General features: G+C 45.9%; 1 protein-coding gene across 2 annotated transcripts in view; it reads left to right on the top strand.

Moving 5' to 3' along the window:
• The window catches only part of arl15a (ADP-ribosylation factor-like 15a), a 78,472-nt gene that overhangs the window by 14,179 nt on the left and 44,289 nt on the right, over positions 1–20,004 (top strand). For both annotated transcript variants that reach the window (XM_040195656.2, XM_040195655.2), the window contains exon 2: positions 18,943–19,087. In XM_040195656.2, the coding sequence (XP_040051590.1) occupies positions 18,943–19,087 (145 nt within the window). The remainder of the gene's footprint in view (positions 1–18,942; positions 19,088–20,004) is intronic.

Genomic DNA, 20,004 nt, shown 5'->3' with positions numbered 1-20,004 from the left:
GCTCGGTGGTCGTAATTAGTGTCTTACTGTTACTGGTGGAGACCGGCCCCTCTGTGACTGCAGCCCAGGTCCCCATCACAGAGACTGCTGTCTCTTTCAGAAGACGCAGCTGAAACTTGTTTTTCTTTTGCTCTAAGTGTTCCATAAAGCGGCAGCTCTCACTCCAGGAGGGTTCGTCAGCGTGTTGTTTGCAGCTTTGTCAGATCTGAGACAAAGAAACCATAGATTTGTTGTGCAATAGAGGGGTAAGAATCACCCTTAAACACCCCAAATCATGGCGTGGCAATAGGAAGTGTCTTCTTCCATAAGCATCCGAAGAGGTTTGGAGACATTTCCAAAAATAGAAATTAATCAGAAAGACCATGATTTCAGAAAGACTGTTTACAGCTTTTATCTCACGTGGTTCATGTCCAAAGAGAAAACGGAATATCTTTGTGTCCGATCCATAAACTAGGATTGGTTGGTATCTATCCTGAACTCTCAAGTTTGTATCTGCTTGAAAGATGGACACATTGTGCCACTCAACGCAGACTACCAGAGTTTAGGGGTGGTTTTATCCCAGATTCACCTCTTTCCCACAATTTGGAGGAGAAAATCTGGTCTGGGACCTTTCTCCACTTTGCCAGAAAAGCCTGGTAACGTGGAAGGTTTAGGGATCAATCAGCAGACTTATCAGGGACGGCCAATTAATATCACAAATAATATTTAGGTATTAGAATTGCATCGACAATTTCAGAGCCATTTGTATTAGACACAACAGTATGACAGTTAGGACCACAACTAACAATTATTGTCATCATCATTTCATTGTGACGCGTTACAGGACTTTGTTTTGTTTTGACCATAGTTGTTAGTTGGTCAAAACAAAACGAAGAACAGAAAAGCGAAATTAGATAATGGAGAAAGTGGAATTAGGACTGGGTAATGTATCAATATTAGAATTGGATGCCTTTTTGGATTTTGAATACCATGCTATTTTTATATGGTAAAGGGGTTAGTTTTTCTGGTTTTAGAGGCGGGTTTAATAATCTTGAGAAACAAGCAAGAGTAAACACGATACCAAAAAAATTCCAATGGAAGTATAGCAGCATTGGCACTAAAAGTCGCTAAATTTAGCAAGAATGAATCTATGTTGGCAACACTGACTGTCCCAAAATGATTAAAGTGAACATAAACATGGCTATCGTTAGTCCTCACACACGTTAAGCTAGCAGCTAACATACACTGACGAGCAACAGGTGCCCATTATTTTATTGTTTGGAGTTATGGTTTGGTTATAGCATTTGATTCATCGATTTAAAGAACTTGAGAGATTAGCACTGCCTTTAAAAGGCATGGTTCTATTATGGTATATTGCTCAGTATATCCGCATTCCTGGTGATTATTTATTTAAAATCTCATTGGGTTTACATCTTGAAAAGCACCAATGGTGAAAATCTTACAATATTGCAATATCAATTTGGTCAAAAATATGGAGATATTTTATTTCCTGCAGATGGTCCCGCGCTAGTTATTACAATGGACTAGACCATATTTAGTATGGCATAATACAATTATCCATTATATGTTCAGTAGGGCTGCAACAACGATGAAATCGATAACATTCTATTATTAAAAGCGTTGACAACAAATTTCATTATCGATCCGTTATGTCGCGCGATTATTACGTCACTCAATGAGTTGCAGAGATGCGCGAGGAGCAAAAAATAAAAATAAAAGCGCCGAGCCGACGTAGAGGAAGAGCAGCCAGTCGTCCAAGGTGTGCGAGCATGGGGGGCGTTTTTATTGACTCGCCTCTTTTGGACGATTCATGTTTCAATCCGTTTTCTTGTAAATATTTTATCTCATATCGGTTATTGTTGACATGTCTATTTGTGTGTGTCATACTAGGGTAGTTGATTTTATTCCTGTAAAGGGAGACACACGGTGATCCATTAAATCAGGGCGGCTAACTAAGAAGCCTCTAATGCATTTATTTACAAATGCCATTTCAAATTCATCTCATAGCACGTGGTTGTTTTTTAGCTGTACTTAGAAGGGGTGTATACATTTACTTAACTAGCACTACAATGATGGTAATAATTTAATGAATACGCTTCAAGTGAACATGGGGTGTGCTGAGTGAGTATAGAGAACAAGTTCTGATGTTAAAACAAATCCTGTTAAATTTTCTGATTTGTATTTTTCTTTATTTTTTATGAATTATTAAGTTCAAGGAGCAACCAGTACATTTTGGAGTATTTTTGCAATGTGAATTTGCAGTTCTGTTTCAGAATAAAGGGTTGGAAATTAAAGTTTTCAGTGATTTAATCAAAGAAAAACTGGCCCAAGGAATTTGAACATAATTTGAATTAAATAGTTGAATGACTAAGGAAAATATCATTAACAGGAATGGGATTAAAAAAAAGACCAATTACTGCTGCTTTTATAGAAATTTTGTTGGTGAAAGGAACGAGGCCCTTTGGCTCGGGACCGCTTCAAGCAACGACTCCTGAGTACAATGTGTTGTGGATAAGCATATTAGGAGCAGCATTTTGGGCCCCGGGCTCGGTAGGGAGACGGGTCCCCGTCCTGTCGCGGGGACAAAGACTATTGTGTAAAAGGAGAGAAGCTTCTTGTTGTCTCACAGTAAAGCCTCCGGTCAGAGGTTTTCACATTCAATGGCGTTGTGAGGGCTGGGTCTGAAGCCAGGGGCCAGAAAAGTTATAGAACCTTGATCTGGAATTAAACCGCATTGACATATTTGTTTAATATTTATATACTGACGAGGGCCGGGGGGTTCGTTGTTTTTTTTCTTTCTCAATCATACATATATATATAATAATTTGCCCCACAGGGATCAGTAAAGGATACTTACTTGCTTTCATGTGTTTTGGATGTTCTAACCACACATGGTGCTCCTCAGTTAAAGGAGAGAGCATTCTCTGTACCAATCGGGCAGGAGCAGGTCACTCCACCGTCGTCACAAGTGGGATCATAGAATACTACTTCTACAGATTTAACTCTTCACCGAGAACCCCGCTGCTCGTTGTCTGCTATGTTCTATCTTGTTTAGACCTTGGTTTGTCCTCAGTCCTAGTTTCCATTGTGTCTGAGACAATAACGTTAGAGACGTGAACAGTTTCATATTACATGACATATTTAGAGATATGGCTGAGTCCCTTTGTCCTTAGTTACCTATTAAATACCTCCCTCTGATGTAACGTTTTATCCAAAAAGGGTCTTCCTTGGGTCGGTCCCAGCCACATGAAAGAGAACTTGTCTTCTCCTCTGGTACATACTGTTGTCATAAAGCGTGATTATTTAGATTCACACCGTTTGAATATTGACAGTTTGACTCCAACAAGAGAAGCTGTAGTTTTGATTAGAATTAGAGACACACTTCCTGCTCCCTGCTAGCTAACCTTCTTCAATGGGGGTCATGTAGAGGCCACCATCATCATCATCTTAGACCACCCATCATTAATGAATGTATCAAATCCTCTAATAAATAAGTATCCAAGTACCATATAAAAGTATACTGCAATAAAACTACTACAAGTAAGTTCTACTCCATAAGCAAATGAGTTTAGTATTTTCGTCCCCATTACTAGCAATTTCACAGTTCAGCACAATTTTAAAGATATACATTTTGAAGTTACATTAATGTTACCCCTTTAAACTGATTTGTATCCCTAAGACAAGCTGTACTTTTTTCAGAAACAGACCTGTTTAAGGAATTGCACAGGGTGACGTGAAATAAAACCAGTAATTCTGGCTTTAGCTAACTTCCGGTAAAGTGCAGTGGAACCATGGTGGAACAATCATGGTAGAACCCCTGCTAAAAGTCAAAGGATGAGTTACCACTCCTCCTCTACCCATGCAGCCCAATGAGGTCCCAACATCTGTTGACATAGGACAAATTCCGAAAACACCACTGGAGCATCGAACCGGTCTGAACCGTCCATCCCTGAACAGTGAGGTGGAAGTGAGGAGAGGATGGTGTTCAGACGGCCTGTTGTGTCTGAAGGGTCATGGCGCCCTCTGTTGTTCATGAACAGACACGGTTTTGATAAATAACTGCAGCACCACTTAAATAGAGTTGGTTTTTTTTGTGAATTTTCAGTCCATTCCAGTTTCATTGCATTTTGACACTAATGCTTTTATATCAAATGCCTGTTTAAAACGTTAACCCACTGAGCGCCAAGACCCTCCGGAGGAATGGAGAAGTATTCTTTTGTCTCTAAACATTCCCCCAAACCACGGCTGTTTATTAAAGCCATGAACCTAAATTTATACTACGTGACTTTTTCCTTAAATGTACGGTTTACTCTAAACAGACACTGGAACGAAAATTAGATTCTGAGGGCCTCAGTGCCTGTAAGCCATGGTTGATTCACCTGAGATCAAATGCAGTGAACTTCCAGGCTGCAGGAGAAAACGGGACCGCAGGGATGTTTGGCCAGAACTGCTTGGAAATGATGATTCACCATATTAAACCTTTTCAATAAAGTTTTATACAGATTATTGATACTTTGCATTTGATTATCATTTGATAGATCCTGTATATTGTAGATTTCTTTTTATTGATCTATCATTTGCTCCGTACTGAAGCTGAGTGTGTACTTAATGATGAACGTGTTGCAGCGTGTCTCAATTGAACCAGATTGTGTATTCGGCAAAGCTAACGTGGATGTGTCAAATGGATTACATCAGCAGAAGAGAGAAAAGGGACCAAGTCAAACTTTTAGACAAAGCTGATCTCGTTTTTTGCCGTCATCGACTAGTTGCTGCCAATCGGGAGGCATATTAGCAGAAAATCTGCTAGTGGTCTACGAGTATGAGGATTATTTATTTTGCCACCATTCAAAAAATAATATCAATCGCTCTGAAGTCTAATTGTAACTGATTTATTGTCCTGACAAGTAGGCCACGCCCCACTTTGGTACTCGATCATTGCAGCATCCTCTTTTTGTGTTTCCACTCTGAATCAATGATTGTTTCATCATCCACTGATCCATCAAATATTGTACGACTAATTTAGTCTAAAAGGCTTACAAAGGAGGCCAAAAAGTGATGTCAAATCCTACATCAAGGTGTCCAGTTTTGAAGAAAACCCCAAACTGCTTAACATTCGAAAAGACTGGCACGGCAGAGCTATTTCAAATAATACATATTCTTCAGTAAACACAGGTGTCTTCAATTGCTCTGGTAGCAAAATATTCAGTGCCTAAAGTTCCCCTGTGCGTCCTCTGGGTGGAGCCGTGCCATCACCGATGAGCTCCTCCCGAAGTAATATGTCATGTGGGTGAACCCCAACAGCACACGGCACATAAGTCCAGCCTTTTGGGAGGACGGATGCAATGGCGCGCAGGAGAAATCCCACCCTGTTGCGCGTCAGGGATCAGTCGCTGTGTGCCGACCCAGTGAAGAAGAGTCCTGTGTTTGATTTAAAGAGCCATCAGAAGGTCGGTTGTAGCAGCTGTGGGCCGTGGAGCTGGCTGACTGACAGCTGTGAAGACTTTTGGTGGTATTTGAGGCGATGTGAAATAGCTCGCAAAAAAAAAGAAGGAAGAAGCCACATCAAACATGCAAAAACATGTTGTCCGGGGGTTTCCTCCAGTGTCACTGAGCGGGATCCTTTCCACTCTTCTGCAGCAGTAGTGAAAGGGGAATCAATCAAATAGAACGCAACGTGTTGTCGATGATAAGCAGCTGGAAAGAGATTCTATAACATATCCCCTAGTCTCCTTTAAGACTACTTTAAGAGCCCCTTTATTTACTTTTGTTGTTTATTTAGATGTCAGACCTGCTTTCCATAAAAAATCCCAACACAGGTGTTTTCTTTCAAGTTACTTTTGCTCGATCTCGCTCACACTTGTGACCCACAGATGTATCCCCCCATATTTCTCTCTCAGGAGGGGCTCGGGCTGCACTGCGTAATGTCATAGGTAGGCCTGTGATTGATCATGGCCCAGTTGGCCTCCGTCTGTTCTTTCCTGTCTTTGACTAAATAAACGTTTCCCTCTGTGCTCGGGCCGTTTATAAAAGCTCCTTTCCGCAATACCGCCGATGCGCACGTCTATCCATCAGCCTTACTCACCTCTTACTCTCTTGGTGTGTGTGTGTGTGTTTGTCTGGTGTCCATCTCCCCTCCTGGTTCTCCTCTCTTTCTGGCCTTTTCTGTCGGCCTCCCGGCAGGCTGTGCTGCACATGGTTCAACCCCCGTAGTCTTTTATTTTGCAATTTTAATCTCAGCAACATTCGCATCCATAGTCAACTATGGAAGATCTTTCATGTTTTGTATTATTTATTTATTTTTATTAATTTTGAGCTTCACATTGACTCCCAATTGAAGTAGATGCAATTGGAAAAGCCGCTGTGCTTGTTTTACTCAGCGGTGTGGTTTCTCAAAGCTGCTTTACTTGTGGTCTTGGTGAGACACAGGTGGAGACACTCCATCCAGTAGGTGTCAGAATAATGCAGCGCAAACACGCACTCAATATTGCTGGCACTGGCCATGTCTTAAACCCTTCATCCCTCACCGTTTACCGTTATGTATCAGTGTTCTTTTTGTTTCAAATAAGAGCATCATGGATTGCGTTTGCCCCCCCACCTGCAAAGACAGAGGACTGACTCGAATGCAGCGATTCTCGTACATTCTCGTCCCCTTTGAAGTGGGGAGGACATGTGGACTCCATTGGCCTTAGTCAAATGCTCTCTGTGTGGGATTTAGTCTGCGTATTCAGTTTGCGTAGTGGTTGCCTACACACACACACACACACACACATGTGTCTCTGGTTCGGCCTGTAGTCTTCGCTGTCCTCGCCATCTTTCCCACACATGTGCACTGAGCTCCAAGAGCACCAGGGCATTGAAACGTGTTGTGTGCTCCGTCCTCCAGCACAGCATAGGGTTGGAAAGCCAAACAGACACACTGAGGTTCAAGCTTTCAATCAGAGGGTATTACCGGGGCGTCTTTTTCCATATCGACTCACAGAAACGTGAAGTTGTCATATTGAGTGTGTGGCCACAGACCCTTTTGTAGACACTTCGCTTCCCTGGTGATGATGGAATGAATGACATTTACAGTTACAACCCCTGTTTGCCTCCAATTGCTGCTATTGTTTCAAACCAATAGCACCAGAGTGATCAGCCCCAACAGTGCACGCCTATACGCACGCACATGCAGGTCAGGTGTAGCTGGACTACACCCACCGTCTCCCGGCCAACGCTCAGTCCTCTCAGGTTGTTGCACACGCACCGCCGTATGCGACACGTTTAAGATCTGAATAAAATCCAGCGATACAGACATCGTCAGAGAATACTCTTAGGAGGAGAGACGGTGGAGAGAACACAAAACATCTGTGCTAAACAGAGGAGGAACGGACTCTTCTCTCCCCGAGCTTCAGGAGGCCAAAGTCTGGTTCATATTTTATTCTGTTAAATAAGCCATTTGTGTTTGAGAAAGTTTGCTTTGTGGGACGCTCAAAAGAAATAACAAACAAGAGAGCAGTTCCAAAAGCAAATGTGGTGCATAAACCAACGGAGGACGTTTATTTATCAAGGGGCCCCCCCAACAACAACAACTCCCCACAATTAGTGTGAGGTGAGTGGGTTTAGACGAAGTGCATGGAGGTGATGGGTAAAGTTGTGTTACCTCCCCACCCCTGCGCAAATGATGGATCAACATCACACCTGAACCCCACAGCAGGCAGTGCTGCCGGGAAGGCGGGAAGCTAGTGAGCTGACGTGGGTCGAGAGGAGAAGAGTGGATTCAAGGTTCTTTTTGAGGATGGGTCCACAAAGAATCCGCCAGTCACGACGGAGGGGCCCAAAAGCGTGTGATTATTAATTACCAATGGCTTCCCAGCCTTTGAAAACAACCGGGGGTCGCAGACATCAGATGTGCGGTAGAGGCAGAGGAGCGAAAGGCCTGTCATTACCATCACAGAAACAATGCAGCGAATTTGGCTGTCATGCATTTTTGCCTAATTGACTGTTTTGATGCAGGTTTTTTTTTTCTTCTTCATTTTGTTTTTGATGGGGCACCAATACCCGCCCGTCCAAACCAACATCCCCCTACCCTTGATGAGGAGAACTTGGTGGGCTTTCAGCTTCACCCAGCAAGAACCTTCCGGAAGTTCTTTGATGGCAAGAAAAAGCCACTGGAGACCTCTGGGGCCTCAGTGGCCTCCATTTATGTATCTGCACCAGAACGCCATTTTTTTATTCCTGACAAGCAACGAGCAGCGAGGAGAAGAAGTAATGTATAGGAGGCGTACAGTGCCTGTGAGTTGATGTATGTGCTATGTGTAGCGTGTGTGTGTGTGACTGCACTGTGGTACTTTTTGTGTGTGTGAGGCTGCAGTGAAGAGATGGGGGGCGGGTACCCACAAACCACTTGAGGGGTCTCCTAATTTGCATAATTAACTGTTGACACTAACTGTGTTTAATGAAGGCCCATTGAAGTCACGGCGCTTTTTTGCACAGCCGGTCCCTGGGAATGAGACAGAGGCTCCTCTGGCAAAGGTTAAAACAATGTGTCTGGGTAACTTCCGACAAATGCGGCGAAGCGTCGCCCCATACGGCACGGAACGACCCGGGATTTCCCAGACCTCGATTCCCACCAGATGTTTGCCTTCCCCTCCGTCATTATTATTATTATTGTTATTATTTGCTCAATCGCCAATTTTCTGTAATACACAAGTGCATTTTGAGTTTGGTAACGTTGTCTTTGAGACGTGTAGTGGACACGGCTACGTGTCAATAACATTAGAGCTTTCACAGTCTGGTGTCTTTTTGAACGGCTGTTACTCATACTGGAGGAGGAAAGGTCTTTTGTGTCCTGGTTTTCTTTCTGGAGGTGTTGTCATTTTAAGGCTAAGCGCGCACACCCATTGGTGGAGCAGTGTATTTGCTATGCCACCATGTTGTATCTTCCAGTCTACGCCATGTAGCGTATAAGGAAACCGTACTCCTGAACCGCTTCAATATGTATTGATTGCATGATGTGTGGCTCTATTATCAGAGAAGGGTGCCACCAGTCACTTTATGGCCAGTAAAATGCCAGAAATGAAGTGAAAGCCCACAGTGTGTAGGTGTGTGTGGCCTGAGAAGGCTGTGGTCTGTTCCTCTGCGGTGAGAAAACACACTTTTAAAGCCGACCCTGAACTGATCCCTTTTCATACAGGCTTGTAGCTGATGTAGCGCTCAGGATATCTGCTAAAGAAAAAGTAGCACAACTCTAACAATTTTTACGGATGATTGATTGATGTTTTTGAGCTCCAAATGAAACAAGTTTTTCAGTGGCCGTGGTTTGTCCCCGTTTGGGCTCAGATCTCAAATTGACAACCACTAGTTGCTCCCCCAATGTGACCCAGTGACCCTCCTCCTCCTGAAAGTCTCCCTCGTTGGTGTCCCCGTTCGTTAATCCCAGTGATGGCTTTTCCATTTTGTGGTTCTTCCACACGCCTCCAGAGGCCAATCTGCTCGTCGATTGTTTGGTTTTTCTTCTCAGGATGGAGGGATTCTGTCCCCACCGTCCACGGTCGGTCACAGATTCTTCTTCACTCCTAACTTTTTTTTTCTTCTTCTGCACCCTTTGACGAGGTCACGGGGGACACTGTGAATGATCGGCGCCGGCAGAGCCTCGTTTGTGCCGAGTGATGTTTTAAAGAATCTAAATTTTTTCCGTGTCCTGTGAGGATCTATTGAAGGGGGCTTTTCCGGTATGTCGCCCCCGCTCATCAACCTAATTCTGGGCTACCGCACAATGTATAAAAACAGATTTATTGTTTGCTCAGTGCCCATCAGGTTTTTTTTTTGTCTCAAAGGGGCCTGGAAATAGTTGATGGGGAGGAGTCTTTCACATTTAATGACAATGTCCTTAAGCTCTAAACTTTCCCACACTTGTTTCGGGGAGAGCGATGGCTCTAAGATAAGTTTTTCTTTTCCTCTTAATTTAAAAATGTAAAATTGAGTTTGCCGCCGATAGATGCTGTATGAAGAAATGGGCCATAACTGATTAGAAGCGGGCCAAGTGCCGCCCCCCTCTCCCCGCCCACCCTATTTATTCCTATGAGATGGGGCACCCATTCCCTCCCTCCCCACCCACCCCCCTTGGTTCTCGCACACTGGTTTCAGGGCCTTCAAAAGGGGGCCCCTCAAGCTTTGATCCTCTACATGGGTGCAGAAAAAACATCTTTTTGCCCCTACACTGTGCCCAGTAACCAAAGCTTCACCGCCGTAGTATGCTAATGCACACCAAGCTAATCACCCTCCACAGTTGTAAGATTTATATACCATAATGGCGCACGGTGGCCCCCGTATCTATCTGGATGTCCCATGGTGCATAGGTGTCTTCTGTCTTGTAAATGCAGCTGCCTTGCCACCACCTCCGCCTCTGGCTTTCTTTACAGAAAGGGGGGTAACATGAAAACAGTCCCTTGGGTGGGCCCCCTTATTGCCTCTCCCACTCATTCACTGTCCTAATGTACATTTCCAGCAAATGTCACGAAACCCACAGGCGCTCAAAGGTAGGTTCCAGACAGATAAATCTGTTGTGGGGGGGGGGGGGGGGACTTCATGTCTAGTAGACCTGCTGCTTGGGTTACAATTGTTCTGTCAATGTCGAAGATATTTCAACCCACACCGCACACACATCCACAGCCGGTCTGAGGCACGTTGATGATGGGATACTCATGCGCTGGTAGTAACAAAGCGTGTGGTAAATGAGTTGTAAGGCACAACTCTCAAGTCCAGATTTAGTTGTTGCGCTTCCCTTCGATGATGTCATAGTTACTCCTACAGTTTGCAATCTTTTTTGTGGCCTCGCTGTGAATTGGTACAAGTTGTCCTAGAGGCGCAGGTTCGCATTGACCTCACAAATTGAAACTTTTGTACAAAACTCTGGGACACATTTAGATTGTGTTGCACATTACTTTTTACTTGAATACTGTATGCACATAATAAAATGACTGCAGGAGGTGGACACATGTACAGCACAGAGCTAAACAACTATACGCTCTATCTTTGTTTCTGAGTATTTCAGAAGTTGCGGTTTTGTACTGAAGGGTTGTGCTGTTCTAATATAATCTACTGCCTATTTTATCTGACAGTTGTCATGCACTCTAGTGGAGGCTTACAGCGTCAGCGACAGGGGGTTGTATTCTGTGTCATTCTCAAACATTTGAAGGTCAAAGTGTTTTGCGACGGCTGTAGGAACGGCGCAACCGCGCGTGTAGCCAGCACGCATGTGAACCACAGCAGCGGGCACTTACTGCCATGTCCAGATGGTGCTGGAAACAAACGGGGCCAACGCCGTAGGACCCCTCAATAGGACCGTCTAGACTGGTCCCTGACCAGACAGATACAGTCTCCCATCAAATTAGCGTTTGTCAGATTTATGGTAATGGACCGCAACAGTCTTGCTGTCAGTGACATCAAGATTTACAGCACTGACACCCATCTAACCCCCCCCACCTCCCCTCCCTCCCTCTCGCAACACAAATACACACATGCACCATCCTGAGCGCTCCCTTTTTAAATCTCCTACAAATGCCCCCTGCAAATCGTTCCTTCATTTCAGTTCATTGCTATTGAACAACTCTTGATAGCCACTGGGCCTCGTCTAAAGGCAGCGTGTGTGTATGTCAGGGAGGTTTGTAAGAACGCCGAGGCTGTTGAAGTGCCCTAGTCTCCTCTAAAAAGCAAAAAAAAGAAGAAGAAAAAAACACCCGGGGTGGCAAAACCACCCAAGCCCCCTCTGCCTCCCTAACAATGGGTCATGTCAGGGTTTCCTGTTAATCCTCTGTGATGGACCTTGAGTGTTTTTTGGGGGTGAAGGGTTGGGGAAAGAGTGTGAGTTGGTGGTTGCATAGAAGCTTGGGAGGGGGGGGTGCGATGGCGGCTAGTTGGGTCGGTGTAGTAGAGAGAGAGGGAGACCCCTTTCATGTGGTCCTGTTTTTTTGGGGTGGTAACCTGATCCCTAGCACCAGTGAGCCCAGTGGGAAAGGACTCCAGACAGATATCTCGTCCATTCTCGGCCCAAATGTTTTTCCAAGGCCGTTCCTCCGCCTTTGATCTGGCCTCCTCCTCGACCAGGCGGGGTCACGAGCTGCCACGCCGGGCCGGATGGGAAATGCCAAACAGCGGAGCCGCTCTCTGGGGCAAAGGAAGCAGGGGTTGTTGTTGCCCTGCAGTCTAGACCTTTCTTGGTCTTCTCTTAAAAAATGGACTTTACGCTCCAGACAGGTCAGTTGGTCACATCAACCTCAGTCAGGCGGTCAGCTGACACTCCACCTGCCCCCACCCCTCCCCTCCCCCTGGCCGTCCCCTAAATACCTAGTCCTGGGGGAGCGCTTTGGGTGTTTCATGCCTAACTGTGTGTCCTTACTTCCTTAGACTTGCATGTTCATTTGATACTGCTTCCCACAACTGCAATATGTCAACAGTCATTTAGCTCGCTCTGTTTTGAATTTCCATTTATTTTGCTTAAAAACCATTTCAAGAAAAAAAATTTGTCTCTAGAAGATCAGGAGTTTCAGTTACAGTAATTTCCGTTGCCGCAATGCATCGCTTCTCCCGTTGTAAAGTATTGGATGGCAGTGCAGCTCAGCACAAAGCTGGGGGGCGCTCTAACTTCACTCTACGGTTTTGTGTGTGTGTGTGTGTGTGTGTGTGTGTGTGTGTGTGTGTGTGTGTGTGTGTGTGTGTGTGTGTGTGTTCCAGCATGTCTCCTTGTCCAGACACCTTAACGTCAGGGCAATAGTGTTCAAGCTCTGAAACGACGGCCAGACAGACCGAAGTGGGATGAGTGAATTGGGTGGTGGGGGTGATCGGAGAGACGAAAGGAGGGGAGCTTGCTTCAGAGTGAGGGGATGATATGGCTGCAAACGAGTGACAAGCAAATAAGCTTTAGAACAGGGCCCCCCACCCATCCGAGAACCCCCCGCCCACACACAGAACATAGTAAGTTGTTTTGTCGACTTCAGTAAGACACGGTCCGCTTCACCAGACGGGTCGTTGAGCCGGTGCAGACAGGGTCATCTGTATTATTGCTGCGTGTCTGTCATTTTTACACCGTATCACACTTTTAAGATGCTGAAGTCAACAGGAGATGGAATGGGGGTGAAGCCAGGGTTTTCACAGGGATCTATTTCTGACGCAGAGGGTAATGAATTGCACCTGTTTATCATCCTTAGTTGGCCGTCCTTTCTTTTTTTTTGCAATGCAGTAAATCCTGTGTTTGGCTCCCCGCAGGCGCCTGCTGTTAAAAGCGCGCCACACCGCCAAATGTACGTGCAGTTTGCTTCCATTCGCAACCAAGGAGTCATAACGGCATCAGGGGGAATTGAGGCACCGGACCTGCTGGAAGTCCGGGTCTTGTCACGGCGCAGAGATAATGGCGGGCGGGCGGGCAGTCTTTGGCGATGTGCGACGCGCCAAAGGCCCAAAGAGCGGCTCAGTGCAGCGAGCGGCCTTTGGTTTCTCTAGAATGGCATGCAGATCACCACCCCCGCCCCCACACACACACCCTTCCCCACACTGTACCCCCTGGTTCAAAGCGGCAGATAAAGAAAAACGCAACTGAAGGGGGGGTAGGAGGAGAAGATAAAGATGAATAAATGTGCCCCTTCCATCTCAAACCCCCTCTTCCAGTACACACCCTTGCCTCCCTGCTCCCCCTCCACTCGTTCACCCTTCCTTCCATCCTCTGGCCTAGCTGCGTCCCTGCAAGCCGCCGCACTCCCCCACCTCCCGGGTTGGAAGGCACCATGTTATGACTGGGGCCCGGTGTGTATTACACACATATCTGTTAGCGCCGCACCTCTGTCGGGACGCCCATATAAAGGACTGTCATTTTCAAAAGGTCAGGAGTGAGCCATGCACGCAAGTGTTGTCCCGACGCTTGGTCTGGAGAAATGAAAAAAAAAGAGCGCCGCTTGCCCGTCCGTGTCCCGTGTCCATTTGTCTACGGGGCCCTGTCTCGGATGTCCTTTCTCTGTCTCTCCTCCTGTTTCCTTCACCCCCCCTCATTTTTGATGGGAAATCAAGATGCCCCGGCTAGTGTAAATTGGTGGCCAGGGAGAAAGTTCTGTTTGTTTGTTTTTCCCCTGTGCCCAGCTATCTGAAATGCCATGAGGCAAATGTGATACTGCCGTTTTTAAGCAGGCATTATTACCCTCATTAACACCATCGCTGGACACGATGCACTGGGCGCTGAGTGCAAAGGCGTATCTTGTAACTTGCCTTTTAAGAGGAAGTATGCCTCGCCACGGGGTGCGTTTAATAAGGACACAGCCCCCTGCCCCCCCACCCAGATCCTGTGTAGGCCTCATGTGCTGTTGGAGTTTTCCATTACCAGTAATGATGCCGATGAGGAAGGTCAATCACTGATGATCATTGGGGCCAACATTTCTCCCATGGTTTACACACCTTATGGTACCAGTCAAAAGTTTGGACACACTTTCTCAGTAAATCCAGACTCAACATTTTTATCATTTATTTACTTTCATGGCTGCATCATTGGTTCCATTGGGAAAATGCATTCCTCACAGGTATATACACGTATATATATTCCAGTAAAATACCTAAATAGGGATGAACCCAAAAGACCGAAAATGTTTTCCAGGCAACGCTTCGGATTAATAATCCGGGGAGAATGTGGTTTCAGTAGTCTGAGCAGGTCATCCACTTACTGGAAGCTAGGCGGGTTGATCCCTGGCATGCTGGCAACTCCCTAAAAGATGATGAATGTATGTGTGGAATAAGTGGACTTATAGATGTTTTACCACCATTGCGTCACAACTGAATTGGGTAAAAAGACGCAGCAAGAACTGCAAGCTTGTCGGTGTATCTCTATTTGGGAATATGCTGTCACGCCGCTGCTTTCCCTTCCCTGTGGTGCCATGGCTGTAGCCGGGTGAGTAAGAATACAAGCGGTTTGCTAAAAAGAGCCGGGCCCTCACTCTGTCCAACTATGTCAGGGGATTTTTAATTTTGTGGGGTGTTGGTTGCAAGGTTGCTGCATGACTGGTATGACTTTAAGCATACCGCACATGCAGCCTAGTAAGTGATCGGAGGGAAAGGAACTGCTCCAATTATCTCCTGCGCCTCCCCCATCATTTACACAAGGCCAAATACTATTAAGGTCAGCATCTGTAGATTTATGGACCCGACCTTAAACGAGCACCACTACACAGCAGCAGTGCCGTGAGCTTCTGTCTCTGGTCCGCTGCCAGGAGGCCCTGTGTCACCCATTAAATATCCTGATGTCTTTTTTTCAAGCTGTTTGGCTCTCCATCATTTAGTGTGTGTGTGTGTGTGTGTGTGTGTGTGTGTGTGTGTGTGTGTGTGTGTGTGTGTGTGTGTGTGTGTGTGTGTGTGTGTGTGTGTGTGTGTGTGTGTGTGTGTGTGTGTGTGTGTGTGTGTGTGTGTGTGTGTACATACATATATTAGGGCTGTCAATAGCTTAAAAACAATAACACCAATTAATCGCACATTTTGAAATTATTAATGAATGTCGTTGTTACAATGTTGTTTTTTTCATGAATGTTTTTTTATTTCTAAATCTTAAAAGTAAGGAGTAATCACTTTAGAAAGCGTGAATTTTAGACACTGTTGTTTAATTGTTAAGGGTATTATCAACAGAAAACTACACACATTTGATCATCTTGGAGGCAGAATTCCACCGGTTGGAACAAACTACCGACTCTACCTGCTGTCCTTGTGCACTTTGCTCTCAACTCTCCATCATTTAACAGCTGTATTTAAAGTGCCAACAATCTCCCCACATTTAGCCAAGGAGATAGCTTTGCCTAGCAGCTAGCTTAGCATAGCGGTGCTTTAGGTGGTCCGTTTGACACCCCCCCTCCCCCCCTTTTGTTTGACACATGGAGTATTTCCTCTGCTCAGTTCTCCGCTGTGTGTCGCGCCTCTGTTTGCTTTACATCCAATGCAGAAATATCTCTCCATCTTGATGTAACTGACTGCAGCTAGTAGCCGTTTTGTTTCCGCGGTCAACTTCCGGTTTACTTCCGGGACCTGGAGTAGACCGGAAGTAAAGAAACGTACGTTAACTACTTTAAAATTTTGTTGCATTTAATCTCAGCCACATTAATCTCCACATTAATCGCATAGATTAATGCGTTTATGTTGACCGACCTAATCTATATATAGTAGTTTAGCTATTCAAAGTATGTACCACTGAACAAAGAAAATTTACGACTTGGTTGAAACAAGGATACACACTCACCGGCCACTTTATTAGCTACACCAAATTGCTTGTTTAAACAACTTGCTAATCAGCCAATCACATGCCTCAACTCTATGCATATAGGCATGTACACGTGGTCAAGACAACTCGCTGAAGTTCAAACAGAGCATCAGAATGGGGAAGAAGGGGGATTAAAATTACTTACTTACTTACTTAAACATGTATAGTTGTTGGTGCCAGACGGCCTCACTTGAGTAGGTCACAAACTCCTCATTTACTGGGATTTTCACGGACAACCATCTCTACGGTTTACAGGGGATGGTCCGAAAAAGAGAAAGTATCCAGTGAGCAGCAGTTATGTGGACAAAAATGCCTCTTTGCTCTGAGAGGTCAGAAGAGAATTGGCAGATTGGTTCGAGATGATAGAAAAGCAACAGTAACTCAAATAAGCACTCGTTACAACCAAGGAATGCAGAATACCATCTCTGAACGCACAACATGTGGGACCTTGAAGAAGGATACAGCAGCAGAAGACCACACCGGGGGCCAATCAGAGAAGAATAGGAATAGGAAACTGAGACTACAATCCGCACAACTGTACAATAGAAGATTGTAAAAACATTCCTGATGAGTCTCGATTTTCACTGCGACATTTAGATGGGTCACAATTTGGCGTAAACAACATGAAAGCATGAATCCATCCTGCCTTGTATCAATGGTTCAGGCTGCTGGTGGGGTAATGGTGTGGGGGATAAGAATAAGGCGGTTCCGAAGCGAAAAGGTGTGTGTGTGTATAATAAACAGCCCTATTTCTCATCAACATAAAGCCTATCTAATAAACTTTCAAAACAACAGTGAGGTAATGTCTCAGCAGAGCTCTAAGGGAGGTCTTAATCAAAAAATGTCCAATCCCATAAGATGCCGCTGGGGCCACTCGATGAAGTCTGGCACTATAGTCAGCCGTTTGGCGAGGTTCTGCAGGATTTGATTTGTTTGGTCTCAAAGATGTTGGAGTGCACAGGGCCCATAGTAATTGTTGGACAGAAACCTCAACTAACAATGAAAAATCTGACAACCCCACCGTAAGCACCTGTTGTTGCTGTTGCACAGCAGCGCATGTGCAAATATCCTTTTATACTTTTGAACACGGGCGAAGGCGCCGTAAATCACCCTAACAACATTTGCAATATCAGTTGGAACTTCATGTCCACTTAGAACCTTCTGACATTGTCACGGGCCGGTGTGCAACGGGAAAGGAGGCGTGTCTTGGAGCGGTTAAAGGCCTCCAGGCTTCCTTCCCTCAGCCTTTTGACGGAGTGCTCCTCGTCAATCTGCTGCTGTCAAAGAGAGCCAGAGGTAGGGAGCTCCTGTCTCTCTCACTCACACATGGGTGGGGGAGGATCAGCAGCCCCAGTATGTACACAGGGACCCCGGGACCAGTGAAATCGGCACTGTACGCGAAGGGAGAGCCAGCGGCTGGAGCTGTCCCGCTTGTCTGCTCCCGCAGGTTTACGTTCTTTTATGTTGTTGTTGTCATGTTCACGTCAACTCTGGTTAATTCAATAAGGGAGGCTGAGTAAAGAACCGTCCTCTAACTCATAGATCCCTTTGCGTCCCTTGAAAGATCCCAACTATCAACCGAGACAAATCTTTCCCACTCGCTTCAGGGGAAAGTAAGAATCAGAATGACTTCATCTGACCCCCGCCCTCTTTCCCATCTGACGTGTGTTTCTGATCTCGGCGGTATCCGGGAAGAGTAGTATATTTCCATTTGACCAACCCAAGGGGTTCACCCAGGAGTCGGTCGGGGGGTCGGGTTGCGACGTCTGGTTCTGCTGAAGCGGATTCCCCCCCCCCACATGTTGCCATCAAACGGCAGCCCTGTTTTGGCCCCGGCTCTGAAAGCCCGAGGAAAGAAGCTCCTCACCTAAACCTTGAACATTTGCCAAACATACTCGGACATTAGTGCACAATATTTGTGCCCCCCCCGCCCCCTTGTTTGTTTACATCTACTCCTTCCCGCTGAGGTACAGCCCCCCCCCCCCTGAACTGGACAAGAGAAGCAACCTATGCTCCACGTTGATGTTCTTCTCCCTGAATTCTGATGTGTGTGCGTGTGCGTGTGCACATGCTCTGCCTTGTCCAGACTGGTTCCTGTCTGGCTATAAAAGAGATCTCTCTTTAGTTTGGTACACTGATCTCTGCGCAGTAGTTTTTAAGGATCTCATTCACGGTGCACACTGCATTTGCCCCTTAATGTCTCACAGCAGGCCCTCAGTCCCAGGCTGTGATTCATGGAATGACAGGTCTGCCTCCGGTCGCCACAAGGGCCCAGTTAGACGGGGTCCAGGCACACACACCCACACACACACACCGACTCCACAGACAAAAACAATCCTATTCCCTTTTTTTCTTTTGTCACTCTCAGAATCGTGAAAAGTAAGACAACTTGTGCTTTAATACTTGTCTTTACTCCATTATTTCTTTCCGTTGAAATATTGTTAAACGTTTTGCTCAATCAGGATTGTTTTGTAGACCAGACCTGATGTGTAGTGTGTTTCCTGCTTCATCGTAGAAAGCCAGGAGTCTTCTTGCAAAGCTAAAGGAGCAGCAGTTTATTCTGAGAACACGTTCTTTGTGGAACTAGTGGTGGTTCCAAAATGTCCAGCTCTTTGCACCAGCTATTTTTTGTGCCATTTCCCAATGAATTCACTGGTTTTCTTTGTTGTCTTTTTCTGTCTCAGTGTTTCCGGGCACTGTGCTGTAAAGGGCCGCCGCCGCCAAGGCCGGAGTACGATGTGGTGTGCATCGGCCTGACGGGCGCCGGAAAGACCAGCCTTCTCTCCCGGCTCTGCAGCGAGGGCGCTGACTGCGTCGTTCCCACAACAGGTACTAAAGATCACTTCAATGGAAGCCCCAGCCCTCAGCACATTCCCCCCCACGAGTTCTTTCACGTGTCAAGAGCACGCTGTCCTCCCCATCTGGAGATGCAGGTATCGCGGCCCTCCAACGGCAGGGGGGGGGGGGCTGCTTTATTCTGGTGAGTTAAGTGTGTCCAGAGGATGAGCCTTTAGGGTTAGTACATCACTCGCCCTTCTTCCTGCACACGCAATGCTCTCCCTCAAGGAAACCAACACCCCCACCCCCACCCGAGAAACCTGCTTCTCTGAAATGAGATTTATCCGTCAGCACTGTCTGCATCTGCCAACATCTACAGAGAGATGATGAACAACGAGGGAGAGGTTGGGAGAGGTCTCCTGCGGTTTCTACTTCATGGTTTTGCGCTGTCGTAATGTGCCTGAAAACCACGTTTAGCAGATAATTCAGATGCTTTAGTGAAATCCTAATCAGTTGTCTGTCTCATCTCTCCTCCTGTTTGCGAACATTTCCAGGAAACAAATTCCCACCGAGACAGTTTGAAGCATAATTTGTGCAACGTTAAACCTCTCTCCTCCAGCGGGTTCCTTTTCTCACTGCGTGCAACCGCAGAAACAAACCACGTAATACATGGTAGCACTTGAGCGCTCTCCTCCTCCAACTCCCAACGCAGAACAAAATACTGTTGTTTTTCTGTTTTTCTAAGCCGGGACCACACAAAGCGCTCTCCTCTATCGCTTTCACAACACAAATATGTTGTCAGTCCTCCTGCGTGTTCACCAGCTGCTGGTTTAGAAAAATAAAGGTACACCAGATATCCAATGAGGGGTTTGGGAGTGAGGGGCTACAAGTCTGTTTTCTTTGAGCTATTTCTTTTTCTCACTAATGAAAACCAAGCCAGCCAACAAAAGGCTTCTCATGACTCTTAA

This window comes from Gasterosteus aculeatus, chromosome 13 (assembly GCF_964276395.1).
Source record: "Gasterosteus aculeatus chromosome 13, fGasAcu3.hap1.1, whole genome shotgun sequence".
NCBI lineage: Eukaryota > Metazoa > Chordata > Actinopteri > Perciformes > Gasterosteidae > Gasterosteus > Gasterosteus aculeatus.
The sequence above is the reverse complement of the archived record's forward strand: the minus strand, read 5'-3'. Positions and strand labels throughout refer to the sequence as shown.